At 38.8% G+C, this 21,578-nt stretch overlaps 1 protein-coding gene across 7 annotated transcripts in view; it reads left to right on the top strand.

Annotated features, from left to right (window-relative positions):
- Positions 1 to 21,578, top strand: part of LRRC28 (leucine rich repeat containing 28) — a 50,157-nt gene that overhangs the window by 16,198 nt on the left and 12,381 nt on the right. For 5 of the 7 annotated variants that reach the window (XM_072345841.1, XM_072345843.1, XM_072345842.1 and 2 more), the window contains 2 exons: positions 14,119 to 14,325; positions 20,836 to 20,938. In XM_072345841.1, the coding sequence (XP_072201942.1) occupies positions 14,119 to 14,325; positions 20,836 to 20,938 (310 nt within the window). Of the gene's footprint in view, positions 1 to 10,328; positions 10,365 to 12,227; positions 12,325 to 14,118; positions 14,326 to 20,835; positions 20,939 to 21,578 lie in introns of those variants that run through there. The other 2 variants (XM_072345846.1, XM_072345848.1) reach the window with 2 other exon arrangements.

Below are 21,578 nucleotides of genomic sequence, written 5' to 3'. Positions count from 1 at the left end.
AAAAATGTTTCAACAGCAGCCTGTGGTATTCCTCACCGTAGTGTTGCACACTAGGTTGTCAAAAATGCGTGTGTTCGGTGTGTCTGTGTTGTAATTCATTAATCAGGAAGCTAGTAGAAAGCAGCTGGAAGTAGCCATAATTTTAACATTTAAACTGGATATCCAAATATTACTTAGCATATTAGGCTTACTGGGCTAGTAAATTAACTTAAAATTTGCTATTGTAATTTAACTCAATGACTGGAAAAAACATTTGGAAACTAAGGTATTTTAATTAGCTTGTTGTTTTTAGTTATTCTTCTAAAAAAGCGATATTACTCAGTGCATCTGATTTCCAAATGCCTTCAGTTTTATGAAACGTGGTTCTTAAAACAACTGTGGTCATTATGTATCTGGAGAAGTGATCAGGGACAAACAAATTGCTGTCATGGCTTCATGTCAGTAGTTTGGAGTCTCACGTCCTTGTAAGGTAAAAGCATAGAGACCAGGAACTTAGCAAGCGTTTGGGCTTTCTAACACTAGCTCCACAATATTTAGAAGTTGCTTAAAGTGTGTAACTTGTTACTGATTTCAGCTTCTTTGTATTGCATGTTTTAGCAAGGTGATGAGTTGGTTCCAACACACTTTTTTTCTTAGGTCCCTACGTTATTTTTGTTGATCCTTTAAGTTGTGAACTCTACCTGGTTGACTGTATTTAAGGTATGAACGGTGTTCTTATGTGGTTACTCAGTTGATAAAAAGATCCAGGAGTGTCTGAGCGTAGGGTTCAGTACCTCAGCGTTTCAGACATGTTCATTTCATTTCAATTCTTTGTATGATCTGGGCAGAGGGTGATTTGACCTGTAAAGGTTCCCATCTTTGGCTGATAGTTCTTATTGGCCACAGAGCCTTAGTGAAAGTTATGGTCTCGTCACATATCTAGAAAGTGACATCTCTCAAAGTGACACCAATTGTGTTTTAATTTTTATAACAATTTTTTATTACATCCATGGTAGAACAGATGTGCTTTTAGAAGGCAAGAATATCTCAGTGGAAGGCTGCCTATGACCTGATGTTGCCCAGTCTGTCTTCAACTTTGATTTCCAGTGAGCATCAATACCCTGTGTGTCTATGTAGGTGTGTGTACACAAGGCGTGTGTATGTAGACATGATTTTAGTGTTTCGAAATGAACTGGTTCAGACTAAGAATGGTCCATCTGTTGCCACTTGCTCTTTACTATTCTGTGAGATCATTGTGAAAGATACCATGTGTCAGACTTGCAGAATCTGGCCTTGCCAGTTCCATGCGTCCTACCTCCAAACTGTGCCTTTCCTTCACTGAAAAGAAATTTGTAGCAAAGCTAAGAAGGTGTAGGTGAAATCAGGACGGGGAAGAGAAAAGCCATTCTAATTATTATCAGTGATACTCTTGAGCCTGTTGTGTTTCTAGCTTTGTAGTGCTACATTTGTGAAAATCAAAATCTTTGCAGGAACACGTATGTTTTCTAAGCCCTGGGCTATGGGCTTTCCCCCTGGTAGCTGTCCCCCTTAAGGGCTTTTTAGGTGGGAGATGAGGGAATTGTGCCAAGGTGAATGAGTTTGAATGCTGCTTCTAATGTTGGTGCACTTGGACGATATGTGCATTCCAGAGAGGCTGTGAGCAGAGTGTGCTGGATTCTATTGTTACGAGATTTGATTCTGCCTCTTGAATCCTGGCTCATGCTTCTGTTGAGCAGCCGTTGATTTCTCAGTCACTGTAAGCATTGTTTTGCCAGGGGTTTTCCTCCTGTCTGGGGGGGGTGGGCTGGGGATTTGAAGATGCTGAGAATGCTTTAAGTAGTTGTTGCAAGCATTGATTTTAGGCTTTGAGAGATATCGGAGATCTTATAACTGTAGAAGTGCTGTAGGTATGTTACACAACTTTAAGCCTTTTTATTAAAAAAAGCTGAAGTGGAAACCATATAAGAATTTCATTAAGCAAAATCATGTATTTTTTCTAGTTAACTCAGATTTCTTAGTAAATTGTTAAAATACAGATTAAAAAGTGTCACTCTGTCACACGTGTAAGAAACCTCCAAACCTTGCTTAAAGTCTACATAGCATGTAAAATACTAAATGACAAGGAATTTAAAGTACTGATTTTTAACACAGAGGTGATGTGTCTTTTGGCGATACTGAAATCGGTAATGGGACAATGAGGAAATGCTCCTACCACATGCAAATAGTTCACACCATGATGTACTGAATTAATTATCTTCACAGAAGAAATGACAACCCTGAATTTTTGAGAGTAAATAAGATCTCCACTTCTACCATCACTGAGTTGCTGCTTCAGAATGGAGGGTTTCTGAAAGTCTCTTGTCCTTTGAGTAGCTCCCAATGACATGCTGAGCCAGAGGCTACAAGACAAAAGTGGGAAGTTCATACAGCAATATATAACTTTAAAGAACATTAAGTTGTCATTGCTGCTTTGATCAGTGATAGAGTATACTTTGATAAAACTCGGATCTAAGGGCTTCAGGCTGTACCATCAAAACAATGCATTCTGTTCCTTTTCGTTTTGAAAATGTGTTTCTACAGTCATTTTAAGAAGTAGAATGTGTCTGTGAGAACTGATTAGACCTGGCACACAGACCTAAATAATGAAGGTCAAATAGAATTATTTGTTGTGGGTTTTGTTTTTGATTGTTTGAAAGCTTAGATTCAAAGTTTATGGAGAGAACTCATTATGAAAGTTGCACGCAGCAGGAAAAAATAACTTTGAAAGTAGTCAAGGTTGTATTTGAATTCAGTTAATATTTGATTTGCAGTGGTTGTGCTGTGTGAAGTTACTGACTATATAGAAGTGGAGATTCTGCAGTTGTTGTTGGTCAGTTCAGTTCCAGTGGAGTTGAACCTCAGATGCAGGAAAGCAGGTTACCAGGAGTCAGATTTGCAGTTGTGTCAGCCAGTGTTGTGATGTTACATTGGCTGTTTGAAGGTACTGTTTATATAAATTTTTGAAAGCCCATTCAAAATGATCATAACTAATAGTTCCTTTAACTTCATGTATCACCAGTGTGGACCCTAAAGCTCTACAGATCCCTGACAGCTCTGGCAAATTTTCTCCTATCCTCAAATTCTTGGCAGCAGCTCCGAGAGTCTTCATAGCTGAGGTGACACGGTACTTTGTTGCTTAGCTGGCTGCTTTCCTGTGCATCTCTCTTCAGTACTGCTGAAAATGAATGTAGACATCATTTGATTTATTATGTTAGGATGCTTTGAACTCTGTTAAGATAATGTGTTGTTTGAGTTTTCATGCCTTAAAAAAAAACACAAAACAAAACAGAAAGAAATTGAAATTTTTCTTACCTAAGAAAAGAACTACCTTAAAGAACTACCTTATAATAAAACATGTAAGTTAGTGTTATATTTTCAAGTTGTCACTCCCTTCTCTGGAACTTCTTTCAGTCTGCTGAATATCCTGTAAGAGCGCAGCAAATCTTCTTCTGTGGAATTTGGTACAAGGGCTTTTCCATGTTAAGCCTGGCAACAGTCATGTTCAGAGCAACATACCTTGGGGCTATCACGAGGTGGATTCTCCTTCTTGTGCAATGCACACATTGGTTTCTCCTTATGAGAGGAAGAGTATGGGATTTGCAGTAGTTCCGTTACTTTGGAGTGTCTGTTACAAAAAAATAGCTTATTAGAGACAGTCAACATATTCAAAGAAATCAGTCTGAAGTTGAGTGGTCATATAGTGCCGAATACTTACTTTGTAAGTAAAGGAATTTCAGAGGAAGTGAGTTCATAACTCATCTGTCAGCACTGAATTCTTGTGCTGATGATTCTGATAGTAAAGATCTGACTTCATTGATTGCCTGTTTAAAGACATATGTGATATATGTGAAGTTCATATCTGAAACTTCTTAACAGATGCTCTTAAAAATACTTCTAAAAGACTTCCTTTTAGATATGTTACCCAAAGGCAAAACTGAATTTAGAGGGGATTTTAAGGTGCTCAGGGCCTGTCTCGTAAACATTTCCAATGGCTGTTCACATGGCTGAAAACAGATGTGTATGGACAAGGCTGGGATTAAAACGCCCAAGATCTTGAGAGCTGGATATGTGCTGAGAAAGATGCGTTTTATATCTGAATGGTGTATTTCTGTAATAAGAAAACTAATACGGGCAATATGTTCAATCGCATTAGTGAGATTTCCAGAAAACCTCAGCTTTGAACAGATACTCAACTTTTTCTGTGAGATTTTTTCATCACTTTGCAAATGTGTGGGAAAAGGGCATGTAACACTGCTTTGCAAATTCCAGGTTTGCATTAGAAATGGCAGGGTACTATGCTGCCAAAGAGCTCTGTGTTCTGCTGTGCTGACTTTAGTACAGGAGGGTCTTAAACAAAGATCAAGTAAACCAAGCAAGCCAGAACATTTTTTCTGTATGGTTATGCCAGTGCTTACCAACACAATTTGTAAATAAATTCATGGTGGAAAAACTGCACTTAATTGTATAATTTACCACCATAAGATGATAGGTAGAAGTTAAACAGCGTGTGACTGCTGTGACAGACATCTGCTGTGTCAGACATATGGCTGCAGACTTGCTTATGGAATGCAGGAGCTGTTAGTTCACAGATCCAATTCAGCTATTTAGTTAAGAGGTAATTTTCAGTAAACTGAACTTTTAAAATAATTTGCTACTGATATTTTGTGTAAAACCTCCTGCTTGAGTGGAAAAATTGATTTGTTGCTGTTGTAGGGAATCAACGTTGGTGACCAAAGAAAAAGCTCTTGACTCTACATTTTGTAACTTTACAGGGTTGGATGCCAAAAGCTAACATTTTTTTCCCCTTAAATTCCTATGTCTTTACAAAGTAAAGCTGTCTATGAATGTACTTCTGTCTCTTTGGTCCTCCCCTCCCCCCCTCGCTGTTTGTGTGTTTTGTTTTGTTTTTTTTACTTGCCCTAGGCTTTCCATAAGTTGCATATGATGATTAGCTCTATCAACGGGTAGTTGACTTTATGTGTGCATTAAGCAAATGTAATTCACTAGTAGGGCATGAGTGCTCAGGGAGGCTTGGTGAACAAAATTATTCAGTCTTTGAAAGTGAACTAAAAGAAATTGTTAATGCAGCGCAATAGAAGGATTTTAGAGTGTATGGATTTCCATTTTGATCTTTCTGGCCACATGCAATGCTATTTTACATTTGCCATTGTGAGAAATTCAGATCAAAACTACTTAATACTGATATCTTTGTTTTTACTCAGCTGGTCTATTGAATAAATGAAGGCAAAATAAAATGCATCATTTACTGACAGTAAATGTAAATGGTAAAAGCCTATAAGGAGAGTGTGTGGAACCAGAGGTATTACATGAGATTAAATTTCCTGTGGTTCATGTCACACATGCAGAGTTTGATACCTGTGTTTCAGTTACCTTAATTTTATTGCTGTGGTATTCGAAGTAAAGGGCCATCTTTAACTTAGCATTGTGCGAATCTGCATTAAATTGTCATTCATTATTGAAAGCTTTGATGCAGAACAACAGCAAGTATACTCAAGTTGGTAATTATGTAATGTTTGAGAGCTTTATGGACTAGGACTATTTATTTGTTTATCTAAGAGAATGAAATTCAGCATGGCCAAGTGTGGGATCATTTGGAGTCTAATTGTAAGCCTTGTCCATTTTGTGCTGGTCTGAAATACTAAGCATTGGTACTGTCCACGGATTGAGATAAAGCTTGCAGCTTGGGACATGGCTGTAGTTGTTCTGTTTGAAGTCTGGTGTTGTCTCCTTTGGTAACAAGCTTGGTTAGAAATTGTTAGCTGTTACTCAGTACCATTTTTCAATAGTTGCCTCATGATTAGATCAGCCTGCTGAGTGACCCTGCAGATGCAGATGTGGGCACAAACCAGCTGGGGAAGTAAGGAGGAGCTGGAGAACCTCCTGTTACTGCTACCAGGAAAGGGCATCACGATCAGTAGCTGCCATAAGCGGGCATAATTTGGCTTTATACAGTGTAGTAGTTTTCCACTGAAAGATGAAAATCTAACCCTGGCCTATAGCTTTTGTTATGTATTTAGATATTTCCTGGAGAAGTGTGGTGAAAAATCACAACCCTAAGAAAATAATCAAAGATATACCCTTTCCCAGGTGGTTGAGAACAGCTGATAGCAGCAGTCCAAGCAGGTAGGTCTTTGCTTGGATTAAATACACACTGAAGTAGTAATGGTTTAGGAGCACGTAAGTACTGAGCTACTTTGTCAGAGAGAACAGTCTGTCTTGAATTTTTTCCTCTGAAGAAGAAAAAAAGAAGCTGTCCTGGAACTTAGAGCTACCATTGGCCCTGTCTGTGTGGCTTCCTGAGCTATCCTTAATCACTTGCTTAGGAAGCTTGTTTACTTTGTTTGTTTACCTTGTTTGTAAGTGATGATTGCCTTGTTGTGCATATTCTAAGCCATCTCTTGTTAGTCAGCATCTCAGTTCAAAGCATTGGCTCTTTATTTTGTTCACAAAGGTTTTCCAAGAGGTTTTTTTTTTTTTGCGTTTTACATATTGACAGGAGTGCACAGTGAGTTATGGGTGATGTGCAGTAGTAAAGATAGTAAGACAGAAATAAAACAAGAGAAACATAAAAGATCTCATGCTTTATTCATATTGTATTTGCTTACAATCATACCACCCAGGAATACTCAGGAAAAAAAAGTAAACAGCTGTTGCTCAGGGGAAAGACAGCAGCAAAAATACATCACTTCCTTAATGAGACATTTTTTTGTAAGGAACTAGCAGGGTTTTCCAGGTGGTAAACTTGCTGAAGCCCCATTCTATCTCTTCACGATTTATATTGGCTCCTCTATCTGAAATTTGGGATGTCATTTAATGAAACTGTAGCAAACTGTTCGCATAGTAATTCTGCATCTGTTACGTGTTTGTTTAACAGCAGGACCTCACTTAGGTAGTGAAGTACTAGGCAGACACACTGGAATAAAATAAGTTGTTTTCTGAGAAAAGAAGGCTGGCTGATGATCTCATGGCCTGCAGTTACCTTTGTCTATAAACATCTGCTTCCCCCGCACCCTCACTCTTTATGTTGGATGAATCCTTACTCACTGCTTTAACCTGTTTCCGTACTTATTCCTCTGGCCATCCTTTTTGGCTGTTCTCACATATGTTAATTTCTGGTATATTTATGATCAGGTTTGTTCTAACTATCCTCATTTAGACTGTCAAGTTATGGAACAAAGTGGAATTCCACATGTGTTTGTGCAAGCGTAAGCACAAGCACTTAGGTAAGTTAAAGAATAACAATTTAAAAAAGTAGTATCTTATATAAGGGCATTTGGCAGGGCATCTGTCTTAAATAATGTGAGCAAATGCATAGCCTTATAGCTCTGGTAGCTGCTTCTGTTGGCATCACGTGGATTCCTGACAGTCCATCTCCTCCTATCACTTATTGCTGGGGAAGTTGTCTTTGCTGGAGAATCGACCTTCCTGTGTGGGTAACCACCAGCAGAGGTTTGCAGGGGCGTGCGTGGGCTTAGGAGTGGTGCCCTGTGTATTGAGGTAAACATGGAGCACAACCTAATAACTGCTGTAGGTTTGTGCTCTTAGCCTGCTGCTTCAGTGCTGATGTTGAGGAGAGAGAGGATACATGAAACTGGCAACTTTGTGTATTCTCAGTTTAAATTTAATTGTGGTAAGAGGTGGGAAACCACTGACCTTTGGGAGAGTTTGCCTTAATGAGACCCTCACACCCGATGTCTGTTTTCAGTCACTTTGCTAAACGGAAGTCGCTGTTTTGCAAGATTGGACTTTGGAACACTTCACTCTTCCCACCTTTGTGAACAATGGTGCAAAGTAAATAAGGTTTGATACTAAATCGGTGCATGACATTTAGCAGTGACAATTTGGATAAAAGATTGTATGTGGTATGTGCAGTAGAATCATATATTTTGCACTTGTTGAGTTTTGTCTGCTGCTGAAATGATTTTAAATAGTGTCAGGATAGTGAATGTTTGAGGTAGGGGAAGCAGAGTTGGGAACGTCTTTGAGGCGTTACTTACATGGGTAGGTTCATTCAGAAGAACAGTTGCTCCACAAAGAAACTTTGTTCTTTCCAGTCAGGAAATCTATATGAAGTGGAACCAAGGTTTACTTAAAAATGACAGATTCAGTTTCAGTCAGTTGGGATGGGATCTAGTTTTTATGGGTTTGAACACATTCAGGGCCTTGTTTAAAAGCAGGTTATTGGTGAAATAGTTTCTGCGGTATCCCAGCACATCTTCCAGTCCCATTGTCTGTTTTTTTCTTTTAAATTATAGAGCAAATATTAGTCTGCACAAGAAAAACAGAGGAATAAGTCACCTTCAGGTTTGTTAGTCATGAGGAACAGAACGTTTTTCAAACTCTCACTAACAATATGGTTAAACTCTGCATAGAGCCGTGTCAAAATGTAGTTCTTTTCACCTCCCCCTTTCTTTGTCCTTAAATCTAATTATTCCAGTTCTGAGTTATGGTCAAACTTCCTTGTTTGATGATGGTGCAGGTCTATCATAAGTGCCAATTAGTGCAAGAGGATTTATTTTTTATCTTTTTTTTTTATAGGCCATGAAATGTGAGCTGCTTAGTAAGACAGTAAATGTAATGTAATACATGATAGGCTATTTAATTTGCTTTAACCATTTTAAAAACTATTTAAGTTCTCCTGAGACATCCTAGAGTGGATCTAAAAGATCTTTTCCCTCAAGCTCTTGGTTACTTAAACTTGTGTTTCCTGTCCAGTAGAGTTCTTAAACTGATAATAGAAACATTTAAATTTTACAGGCATGCACAGATATTTATATATTTTTCTCAAATGGAACAGGTAATAAGCTTTGTGAGTATGAGAAACTTCAAATGTCTTTCATTCGTATCATCTGATAGGGAAATGCGTCTTGTATTGAGGTTCATGGAAGTTGATTATCATTTCATACATCGAGTGTGGTAGCTGTGAGCACTTTGTTCCCTTCCCGATGCAATCCACTGTTTTCTGTTTGGACCTTGGGATATAAAGGGACCACTAGGTGCATGAAGTCCAGAGCTTCACATGGCAGCCAGTCCCCACAGTGCTGGATTCTGCGAAGACTAGTAAGAATCCATCCCCTTGGGTACCACAGGCTGGAAAGAAATTAACTGAATGGCTGGTAGCAAAGACTGTGACTGCAGTTGTGGGACAGCAGTGTGCTGCTGGGTTTGCAGTGTGGGTGTCAGACAGCATTGTTCCATATGGAAAAGTTTGTATGATAAAAGCAGGACCATCGCTGCGAACAATATGAAGGTGTGTTAATGTACATCTTTGTTCCTGATGATCCAGCTACACTAAGAAATTGCATTACTTATTTTCAGTGCTGGCTTGTAACCTGTGAACCAGCATAACCAGTCCCTCTCTTGTGCCATTGCTTCAAGCAGATATTCTTCATTCCATTTTAGCCATTGAAGTCTAAACGTTCTTGCTTTTCTTTCTATATAGTAATTGGATTCTCTCTCATGTTAGCAGTATTTGAAATGCTTATTTCGTCACCAAAGCAAAACCTAACAATTATTTTTACCGTGGCAGAAAATAGAAGTTCTAAACAAAGTAAGCCCTCAAGGAATATCACCACTGGTGATATTTTTCCATGCCAATTGTTTGCTGTGAGATACGACACCCATGTGTTAACTAAGGAGTTTCATCAGAGAAAGATAAGCCAGTATAACTTGATTTACATTTGGAATGATCGAGGTTGCATTTTCATCCTTCTTGTCTTGCAGTCACTGGTTATCCCTGGTTGCCCTTAATGTAAGATAATAAAGAGCACAAAGTCACATTAGCTTAGGTTAATACAGGTACTATGTTTAGTCTCCAGACCTAGACTACTATCCAAGGAAATGTCTTCTTCATGGCGAGTCCCTGATCCTGAGCTTGCATTTCTGATATATAACTCATTTTTTTCAGTGTTCTGTGATGGAAATTTTCTAAGTAGCTTCATTTCATTTTAGCAATGGATGTGGTAATTTTCAGTGCTTTGTCGTTGTTCCCGTGAGGTATTCTGTCTTTGTCCTCATATGCAGCATTTTTCTTACAGGGGGAAAAAAATGATGCCAAAAGCTAGTTTAATATTTGGATTGTCTTCCCTGTTTCTACCCCTTATTGAGACCAGTTCTCAGTTTCTTGCTCTTTCCTATCGAGAAACCTTTTGTTTGTTTATGATGTTCTCTGTGAGTTCCCACTTTCCTGGCCTCCTGGCAGTTTAATTTAATTTCTACAGTCTGACCTCTAAGTGGCAGCTCTTTGCTGATAAGTCCCTTTTTCCATTCCTCGTAGGTTCTCTGCTTTCTCTTAGCATCCTGCTTTGAGGTGCATACTCATGCAGGTAGGTCTGTAGCCCTTTCCTGTCCTCTTTTTACCTCTACTTGGACTGAAAGACTCAGAAAGCATTTGATTTTAAGTAAACCTGTGCCTTCTGCTCACTCACATTCAGCTGTGCATGTGTTTTGTTTATCTTTGAATGAAATTTTGTGGTATGGGCCCATCAGACAAGAGCTGGGATTGCTCTTCACATTTCAAGGAAGCGCTTACTTATTTTTGAGTTCTGCAGCTGATGCGGCCTGTATTGTCAGAAGGCTGAGGAGGTTTGAATTGCCTTTGGCAGTGCTTGTGCTGCATAGGCTGGTTGCTTACAGATGGGCTCTTCTTCAGATTAAACCATGGGAACTGGTTTTTAAAACTGGCGTTTAACCACCTGAGCCAGTTATTTTTCCCCTTTTGTTGGATGTGTTAATACAAACGCTGAGCCTTTTGGTAGAAGTTGGGTAACTTTTGGAAATCTTCTGAAAATCTTTGAAAGATTCATTTCTTTTTTTGGAGAAAGTACACTGGTATTTTCTCTCCCTGTGTTGAGAGCTGAACTTATTAGGCAGCTTTTCTTTTGAAAATACACGTGTTAGAGGCCAATATACTTGTCCCTTTCTCCGAGTGGTTGGGAAAGCTATCGCAGTGACTGCGAAGGCTGCTTTTTGGATCTGCAGTTCTCCCTTCTGAATCTCCACGTTATAAGGATGAAAAGGCTGAATTAATTACTGGAGTGCTGGCAGTTTTAGAATAGTCTGAAATATTCATATGTACATCGGTGTCATTGAAATCCCGTTCAGAAGGCTGTAGGCAGGACTTTGGCTATAAGCCTATGTATAAGTTCCTGTGAGGTAAGGCAGTATGTGAATTTACAGGCTGTCAGCTACTTGGTGCACAGCATCCCATGAGCACGTTTGTACCATATGGCTAAGCCACAGAATCACCCAACAGTATGTGAAGGCAGTAATCTGTGCAGATGGACACAGCTGACGTACTGGGGTCCAAGAATCAGCACAGGAACTTGGTGCTGGGCCTTGGTGTGCCTCCACCAGCCTGAGAAGTCCTGTTAGGAGATCAGAAGAGCTGCTGGGAATTTCTTTGAGCTCACGTTGATTTTAATAGTTGTTGATTTTAATAGTCTTAACTTAATACTAGAGCTAATATAAATGTTAATGCACACATTTGAGTTCCATATAAATGTAATCAGGACTCCTGAATGTGGCCTAATAGTGATGTGCATTTGTCTATTTCTTAACCAGTAAAAAATCCCATCTCCCAGTTAAGTCCCTTCCCTGTTGGCTCTTTTTACTTAGGAATAGCTGTTTTCAGAATCTGCCTGAAATTTCCAACGCCTCCCCCTCATAAATGTTGTAGTGTTTGATAAGGTGATGGCAAGAGAGGTTTGTAAGCCTTTCAGTGTTCTTGTCAGATAAAATACCTTGCAGTATTTGTGGTGATTTTGTTTTAAAGTGTGGATAATAGTAACTAAAAGTTTGAGGAACTTATTGATGGGCTGCTTATATTTTGTGTTATTATTCTTTATTTTTTCCTTTGCTTTGGATTGAAACCAGCTTATTGTCAACAGTAAATGTCTGAGTGTGTTCTTCAACGTGAGCATTTAGCGCTATGGTGGGGAGTCTGGGAGTTGCATCTTTCATCTGATGGTGCTTTAAATGGTTTGGTTTACTTTTTAACTTCATCGTGGGTTGGTGAGTGTTTCTGTAACATATGGCACTATAGGTTGAAAGTGGATGTTTACATCTGGTATGCATTGGAAGATTAAGGTAGAGAGGATGAAGTTTTGGACAAGTATGTGTTTTTTGGATGAAGGATAAAGTGAGAATACTTTTATTTCCTCTTAGATTTGAAACGTATCATTCCAGCAATGCCTTTGAAATTCTGCCAGCTTTGCCATCCGTAGCATTTATGGGATTTTGGACCAAAACTGAATTAGAAAACTGTTTTTAGTGGTGGAGAAAAAGGTTAGTGTATGAAAATAGCTAGGCCTATTATTGACTGCATGTGGTCAGTGGTTTGGCTGAATGTAGGTGGCTCTCTTCCTGTCACTATTTTAAAGCATGGCTTTTTTTTCTTTTTTAGATGAATATAAATCTCTTTAAAAATTAGACTGCCCTACTGCAGTTCTCTAACACAGCAGGCTTTTGCTTTTTAGATGTCACTTTGCTTTTGCTATTCAGTCTTATGGTGAAACATACAAAAACTTTAAGAAAGCTTATGGTTGCTGTTGAAACTGTGAGAGGTTTGCAGAACTGTGTATAGCTGCAGTTTGTCACTTCTTTATGAGAGGATTCATGTCCTTTGCTGTTGGTTCTTTATTGTAGTTATGCTAGGATTTTTGCAGCAGGTAACAGCACAAAATTACTGTTGTTCTGAGAATTGCTAATAATTGCATTGTATTTACCTTTTTTTTCCCCCTTCTGGTCATGTTTCTTGTCTTAAAAGTAAATTTTTAGCATTTTTTTCCCAAGGTCAACTTCAAACTTGCTGCTTCTCATTCTCCCATTGCATAGCAGGCAGCTTGAAATTAACCCAGTGTTTTGTTTACTTCTTAGTATTTAGCGTTCAAGATGCTCAGGGATGCTGGCAGAGCTCAGGGAATAGTGGATTTTCTAGCTCCTGCTGCAGAGGGAGCTAAAGGGCACAACAGGTTCTCCTGAGCTTTAACACTGTCATCCTATTTATTTTCTCTAAAAATGACCAACAACCAACCAGTGGTAGGTCCGTAAATCATTCAGGTTGTGTTGAATTCTGGGTTGTGTAGGTTACTTCATGTTTCCAGTCTAGAAAATTTTGGTGAACCTTGTTTAGAAGTTACCAGATGTGAAAGCTGATTTCATTCAGCTGAAGGCAAAGAGAATTTGGTTCTGCTGTGAATTACTGTGAGAACCAAGGGCTGAGAGAGCTCAGTGAGTTAGTTCCATTGCTGTGTCCACAAAGAAAGAGAAACTGCTCAGTTTCTCCATGTCTGGGGACAACAGTGGATTAGAATTGCTTAATTTATAGAGTAACTGTAAAGTAGGGAGTACCTGATCAGTCAGCACGCTGATAGAGCTGCTTAGCATGTAGCTCAGTCTGCCCTTAAAGAAGGGCACCCTGGTCCCAAAGGCCAGAGGCAAGGAGATGGCTGTGGTACACGAGTGAGGCTGCTTGGTTGGTTGCATCTTACTGGCTTGGAGAATCTTCATTTGTTATCTGCAGCAAAAGTCCCACAGCGTTATATAAAATGGAACACAGACTGCTTCTCCTAAAAATATTAACCAGATTGTTGAAATGCTAAGAGAGAACCTCTAGAAACTGTAGCTTTTGCAATTATCATTTGTAGTTTATTGTAATATTTTCTTGCAATAAAACAGCTTAAGTAAGGATGATACCAAAGTTGTGTCCTCAGATGTTAAAATTATGTAATATTAATTTCAGCTTGCATGAAGCTGGGCTCATGCAAAAGTCTCTTGGTAACTGCTTTTGGCCCAGGTACTGCTTGGTGTTGTTAATAGTAATCAACAGATCACGAACGCGCTGTCTTGAGATAGCTCATAAATGAGAATGCTGTTGCTTATCAGAGAGATCTGAAAGACCATGGTGATAGGGATAACTAGTATTGTTTCTAAGCACAGGTTCTTAGAACTGTATTTTATGAGGAAGAACAGGACAGCAAACAGCTGACCTTTGTTTTTGATTTCAGCGAGCGTTTTTCTGGTCTTGCTTATGAAAACAATGACATTAACATATCTCCACTCTTCCTTTTTGGATTGTAGAGGTTGGAGATCTGAGGGAGCTGCAAACACTGGATATTTCAACCAATCGCTTGATAACGTTACCCGAAAGGCTGCATATGTGCCTCTCACTGCAGTACCTGACTGCAGACCGGAACCACCTGTGGTATGTTCCCCGCCATTTGTGCCAGCTCCCAAGCCTCAATGAGCTCTCCATGGCTGGAAACCGCCTTGCATTTCTGCCTCTGGGTGAGTCACTGCTATCACTGGCCTGGGAGTGGGACAGGGAATAGGTGGGGAAACAAGTTTGCTTCCTCCTCCTCCAAAAAAGAAGCAACAGGTGATTTTTGATCCGTTCTGATCCCTTCAAACTCTGTTTATGGAGTACTTACAGTGATGAAATTGTTGGAAAATATGTTAATAAATGAAAAAAAAAATACAAGTTGAGGTTTCATATTTGCTTTAAAGCAATAGGTCATCTATCAAATCTGCTTTATTTTTAGCTAACTGGGGAAAAAGCTTAAATGATGTCTTGTTTAAATATAGTACTATGTAATCTGAGTTCCAACACTTTAGGTAATGACCTGCTTCTGTTTACTGGACCTGGTGTTTAAGTAAAATTCTTCAGCTGGGGTTGGAAATGTGCTGTGAAGTCCCAGTAAATCCATACGAGCGACTTTTTTCATTGCTAGGAATGTCAGTGCTAAATAGTCTAGCTAAGATTTAGTTTGTGCAGTATATAGGCATCCATCAAAGCTTTCACGACAGCAGCACAAGAAAAACTTCATCTGCCTTTTCTTCAACCCTTTCTAAGGTTGGAAGTGTAGAGCCAAGCCTTCACGAGCAGGAGGTGTGGTGACTGAGTGGTTTTTGTTGTGGGAAGTCATTGTGACTGCAGGAAGGGTGGACTGCATATTTTGTCCATGGAAAAAAAAAAAAAGTGAGACATCATCCATGTGTCAGTAGGCTAATCTCTGCTGAAATGCAGATGTACATGCAGATTTACTCTGCCAGCTGAATGGCCATTAACAGTCTTTTTTTCTAGAATACTCTTAGAGTTTGGTTAATTAGGTGCAGATGAAGTGACGATAATAGCACTGAAAAGAAGATGAAAATGAAGGTGACTAAAAATGGGATGGTTTTATTTCTAAGTAACTTAGACTGTGGGGTTTAACTTAATTTTTCAATACTAGCAATTCAGTCTTTAAAGAAGCTGATAGTCTGATTATCATTATTTTTTTTTTAACACCTTAGTTCATATTACTGACAAGTGCAAATAATGTCTCCAGACATGGTGTTTCAGTTGTGTCCCAACATATGTCATTATATAAATGAGAAAATGAGTTCCAGGATGCATCATGCAGACTCCACGGTACCATCTGAAAGAGGCAAAGCAGCGAACCTCAGTTTGGCAGATATTCTGAGCTCCATTTCATGAGAGAGAAGCGGAATATTTTTAATTTCTCAAAAATAAGATGATGTTCAGTAAGATAAAATGTGAGATGCTTAAGAGTGGAACTTCTCTCTGCCTCTGTGCTGGTAGCTGATCTGTGAGCTATGACCTGCGTGAGCCGCAGATCGGCTCACGTGCTTTAAGTTCAAAAGGAGGAAATAAATCTGTAATATAATGATACACCTTTTTTTCTTTATTTTTAGACTCAAATTCAAAACATTCTGAAGGAACTTTTAAAAATAATGGGAAACATCAAAGAGTGTCAGTTGACCTTGTTCAGTAGTTCTTAATAGTGACTCACTGGTGAACATTTGGAGATAATTTGCTATCTGTGAATATGAAACTGAATCATAAATCCTAGAGTTCAGAGGAAAAGCAGCCCAGCATAAACGTAAATGTTTAATCCTTAGTGAAGAATCAGGAGGCTTCAGAGTGGTCAAGATGTGATGATATCAAATAGAGCACACTGAAAAGCGAAAAGATTAAATGTATTTTCTGCTGTATGGGAAAATGTTTTCCTTGGTGTGCTGTACTACATGGAATGTTAGAGTATTACTGAAGTTAAGCCATAATTGTAGCGTATTTTTGCTAGCTGCACATGCTGGCCAATTTTTTTTTCTATATTTATATCTAATTTCTCCGTTAATGGTGCCCATGGCCAGGGAGGTTTAACAACAGTGAGAGGTACTGCAGGAAAAAGAAGAGTGATATTCGAGCAGTAATTGTCTTACAGTTGTTTTTCTATGAGGGAGTTGAGTAGGAAGGCAGCCATCTTACACACCTCCCAAGAATGTTTTTTTGCTTTTTTAAGAGGCATGTCTGTGGTAGAAGAAATGTTCATGCTTGGAACGTGTTGCTTAAAGCCTTTTCAAGCGCGATTTACTTTATTTCCTATGGTGGTTGACATCAAATGTGGCAAGGTACACATTCTTCCCCAGCTAAATGTGTCCCTTGTTGCTGCCTGTATGGCTCCTGTTAGGCGCTGTGCAAACTGGCATTTTCCTGTTCCTAGACTGATAGAGTTAGATGGATGCTGGCAGTAGCACTGTGACTTCACTGCACTGCTGGGTAGATACTGTATAGGATTTTGCCCCCTGCATTCTTTGAGGTGTTAATGGTCACCCTTCCTTGTTAGAGGGCCCATGCACCTTAAGAACAAAATTCTGATATTTTTCGGTTTTGCTGGGTATGAATAATACTTTACGCCACTCTTGACTTTTCTAACTGGTAGGGAAACAAGCAGGTAGGTAATACTGAATAAGTCTCTTCTTGTGCAGGATACATTGAACTTTTGGAAATGCTGGTATTTTTATTTTTCCACATTGTGTTGGTTTATAATAAACAAATGTGTGGATCTGAATCTTTGGGCCTTCCTAATGGTTTCTAAGAATGCCCAAATCAGAGATGGAAGTTGAGCTGGAAACTGCATTTTGGCCAGCCCTATGTGATTGCTTTTTATTTTCCCGTCACTGGCTTTCATGGTGTCCTAATAAGTAGCCTTAGGAATTCTGCTCTTGAATGGCAGATAGCACCACTGATCCCTCTATATCCATCTTATAATCAAACTTACACTTTGAATAGAAGTTAACTGGGAAATTTTACCGCTAGCAAATGCTGCAATGCCTGAAAGCAAATTCCACTGCAAGCAGAACTTTGAATCTGATGACACTGCAAAAGCAACATTGATTTATATAATAGAGTATAAATATAATTAAAATAGGCCATAAATTCTGAAGTGTACTGGCAGTTCAGGGGATGTTATGACAGCAAATACTCAGTGTTATATCACTATATTGGGGGTTTATGTGCACTTTTTGTTTAGAAAATGGGTCTAGTAATTATCAGTGCACAGTAAACAAAGGTCTTATTCTACCTCAGTATATGCTGCTTTTGTGTCCTTGCCCTCGCAGTATGGTTAAAAGAGCATCAGTGCAGACACACAAGAGCTTTTGTTCCATCTTCAGCCATGTGGAATGCATATGCCAGGGCCCTGAGGTTAAGACAAGAAAAAAAAAAAGGAAAAAAAATAGAATTGGGGTTTGTTCAGGACTCATGGCATTGGGTCATTTCTGGGAGAGATGTCTTTGATCTGGGAGCCTGGAAAGAGGAAAGTGGAAGTGTTTTAGACAGTACAGTGCTTGCAAAAGCCACATAAAAACCCTCTTTGTAGCTTTAGCCTTTTCATAGATGGACAGCTTCCTTATTTTACCAAGTTCTTGCAGACTGTTTTCTAGAGAGCCTTTAACAATATTTGTTGACTGATATAAAACATTAAAAATTAGTGGAGATAGGATGGGATACAAAGAGCTTTTTAAAGTGATGTTTTATTTAAATTTAAGTTTTACGGATAGTGTTTGAGACTTGAAAAAAAACCAACAACAACTTTTGGGGTCTGGAAAATGCTTGGTTATTTAATGCAAAGAAACTATATCAAAGGAACATTTATAGTTAAAGGCTATTTGGCTTTGGGAATAGAATTTTTCCTACTGAGATATTTTGTCTAACGTCCAAAAATTTGCTTTAATTACCTAGGAAATGCAGTCAGCTTAGAACTCAGAATCTAAACATAGCATAAGATAAAGACGGAGGAAAGAGATGAGATGCAGCCTAACTCCCCACCCCTAAATGCATATGAAAAGAACAGCTTTAGGGCTTTTTTTGACTTGCTTGATTTGCAGCCCATTTGCATACATCTGTGTGGAAATAAGCAAGATGAGCCCTCTTTTAAAATTTTCTTCCATTCTCTAAATTAATGAGTTAAACAGTATCACGTTCAAGCTGCCCCAGCAACCTATAGTTTTCTGCTCTCCTTCACCACAATGGACTCTGCAGCATGAGGCTCCCTCAGCTTTCAATGGGCTGCTCTATTTGTGTTTAAGTGAATCTTTTCCACCATTACAATACTTTGCGGTGTTAGTTCTTTGCTACTGCGATATTTTTCTTCATTGTAGGATAGTGATGTTTTTGTTTCATCTAAAAATATCCGAGGACTTTGCTAAACTATTTTCAGCCCTGCCACAGAGTCAAAGTACCCCACCTTTTTTGAGGTGTGCACTCTTAACGGTGCATAGCAGCATCACACAGCAGTGCTAATCAGTCAGCAGAGGTATTTGTACTTCTTTCTTAGGGCAGGATGCTTGACAGATGCAGGAGATGGTTCCTGGAACCAAAGTACCTTTGGGATGGGGGAAAGAAGAAGCAGTAATAGGTAAAAACGTCCCCTCACGTCCAGTTATTCTGATTTGAGCAAAGCCCCAGTTATGGTCCCTGAAACCTGTTACAAAATCTCTACAGAGTGCAGCATAAGAGCCTATATTAAAAGAAAAAACAGAAGTCAGGTTTTCTATGTTAATGTTTTCCTTTCAGAAACAGAACCTATTAGTTTTTTGTGGGTATCGGTTCTTCTTCCTTAGACCGAAGCTTTGATGATGTGGCACTCTTTGAAAGCTCCTCAGCTCGAGCCTTTAAGGTTTCTGATACTTACAGCTGCTAGTCCAGTGGGTGACAGCTGAAGACATTTGTTGTATTTTAAGATAGCCAAATGTTTGGGGAGATCGTTTCAAATGTCATTTACTTTATCTCTGTAAAGTGGTACCCAAAGCTCTATGTGAAAGTGGAACTATTCTGTGATTAAAAAAAGGGCTTGTGTTACTTATTATAGTAAGGAATAGTGATGAAAGATCACTTGCAAACAGAATAGCTGAATATAGGTATTGTATATGAAAATGAAAATAAATTTTTCTTCTGTTCGCAGCTGCTATTACAAAAGGGGCAGACGCTATGTTCATTTTTGCTTTATGCTAATCAAGGTAATTGCCAGTTGACAAAGATGGGAAGTCAGAACTAGTCAATATTACTAAGGCTTTCAGTGTAGCTGATTCAGCTACAAGGCTTGTTTATCTTGCTTAGTTTCTAGAACGTGCTCATGAAAGTTTAAGAAGTTGAGAGGTGTACACATGGCTTTCCATAATGCAGTTTGTTTGGGTTGCAGTTATCTCTTCCAAAGCGCAGAGGCTTTAAAACGTTTGAAAACCTCTTGCTTGGTTTGTGTTAAATGCAGTTCTCTTCCTAATCTGGATGGCATACGAGCTGCAGATGAAATGGACTGCCAAGATGATCCTACATGTCCTACAGCTTTGGCAGTTCAGAACTCTCTTAAAAATAAAAATGAATACTATTCCCTTTACTTTGTTTGGTTTTTCATGTCTTTCGATAGCAGGCTGACTGGATCTTGCTGATAAGTAAAACTCTCCCTTCTGAGAATTATTACTAGAAACCAAAATTTTCCCCTTTTGCTCTGTTTTTCCCCTTCAGATTGCTAAACAAAAATAAAATCATTCCATACCTGTGTGGTTATATCTGGAACTATTAACATACTTATGATTCATGAAAGTATTGCTTAAATATGCCCTGCTTGCTTCTTTTGACTGCCAGCCATGAATATTTTAACAGAAATAATAAGCAGCTCATATTCAGGTGTATTGATTGTTTATTATTACTACAACTTCTGCTGTATAATATTCTGCTGTTTAATGCTTATGTATTTTCCTGTGTTCTGTAATTTGGCATATCTCACAGATTTGTTTCTGAATGGTTACTGGTTGGTACCTGGTTATGGCTAAGGTAGTTAAATGAGTTTCTCTTCTTGGAGAGACATACTGCGTTTATGTTTTGGTTTTTTTTCTTCACCACTTCACAGATAATAAGGCTGTGATTTCAGTGGTGCAATGTTAAGGAAAAGGAGATTTGAGCTTATGCAGTACAGAGTCACAGAACAGCTTAGGCTGGAGGGGATATTAAAGATGATCCAGTTCCAACCCCCTGCTTATGGGCACAGTCGTCAACCTCTTCTAGATCAGCCTAGATCTAGATGGATCCCATCCAACCTGGCTTTGAGCTCCTCCAAAGGGGGCATCTGTGACCTCCCTGTGCAGCCTGTTCAGTGCCTCACCACCCTCTAAGTTGAAACAACAACAAAAAAACCAAAAGCATGCACTGCAGGATTTGAAATGGATTGCCACTTTTCTTCTTCTACCTCACCTGGAGTTTGTCAGAGTGAAATTTTAAATGGGATTTTCTGATGTATGGAACAGAGCTTTAGTGTGGATCATTTGAAAAACCTAGTTGGAAATGGCGTTTAAAATTATTAAAGTAACTTGCTCCAAAATGTTATAATTGGGACATAATAATTTGTTTGGTGCCATGGAATTTGATTTCTCATTTATAATGAAGAAGGATCACTCAGCTCAGAATTGTCACTGTCATCCCTTCTCCCCCTTACTTTTTCTCTTGTTTTCTGAACCCAGATTTAGGTCGGTCACGGGAGCTACAATATGTTTATGTGGATAACAACATTCATCTCAAAGGCCTTCCATCTTTTCTGTATAATAAAGTCATTGGTTGCAGCGGGTAGGTGTGAATTAAATCAAATGTTTTGCAAATGTGTTCTGTTGAAAATTTCTCATAAATATGTACTTAAATGATACAACTGAATTTTTTTTGTGCTAGATTCAGAATTAATGTCAGTTTAAGGAGGATTATTGCAGCTGCCAGCTCTTCTACTTTTGCAACAAATGTTCTATTAATTGCTGACTTTCAGTATTTTCATGTTAAGCCAGAAGTCGGTGCAGTTATTCTGAAGGAGTTTATAATGATAATGTAAGTCCCGAGGCTGGATGCCGGCTGCATTTAAAGATGGCCAGAACTGTAAGCTTTGCAAAATCTGCATAACTGAAGAATGCACAAGCTGTCGTCATGTGTTGCACTGTCTATCCAGTTCTTAAGTTCTTGCATTTCCGTAAATTTGGGTCCGTATCTTGGAATGCCACACGCAGCTTTGCTCACTTTTGTGTCCCAGTATCAGCTTCTCCTAAGTCTTGGTACATACTAACTAAAGTAGGTTTTTTTTCTAAGGAATTGTGGATTGACAGATATATTTTTAAGTGTGCATTTTAAAAATATCCTGGGGTTGCCTCATGTTTGTGGTTAGGATGTGAGGGAAAAGTGGTCTGACTGGGACAGTGGCTTAATTCTTTCTGTACTGACACTA

This window comes from Excalfactoria chinensis, chromosome 10, assembly GCF_039878825.1.
Source record: "Excalfactoria chinensis isolate bCotChi1 chromosome 10, bCotChi1.hap2, whole genome shotgun sequence".
NCBI lineage: Eukaryota > Metazoa > Chordata > Aves > Galliformes > Phasianidae > Excalfactoria > Excalfactoria chinensis.
Note: the sequence above shows the minus strand (reverse complement) of the source record. Positions and strands in the feature narration are given on the sequence as shown.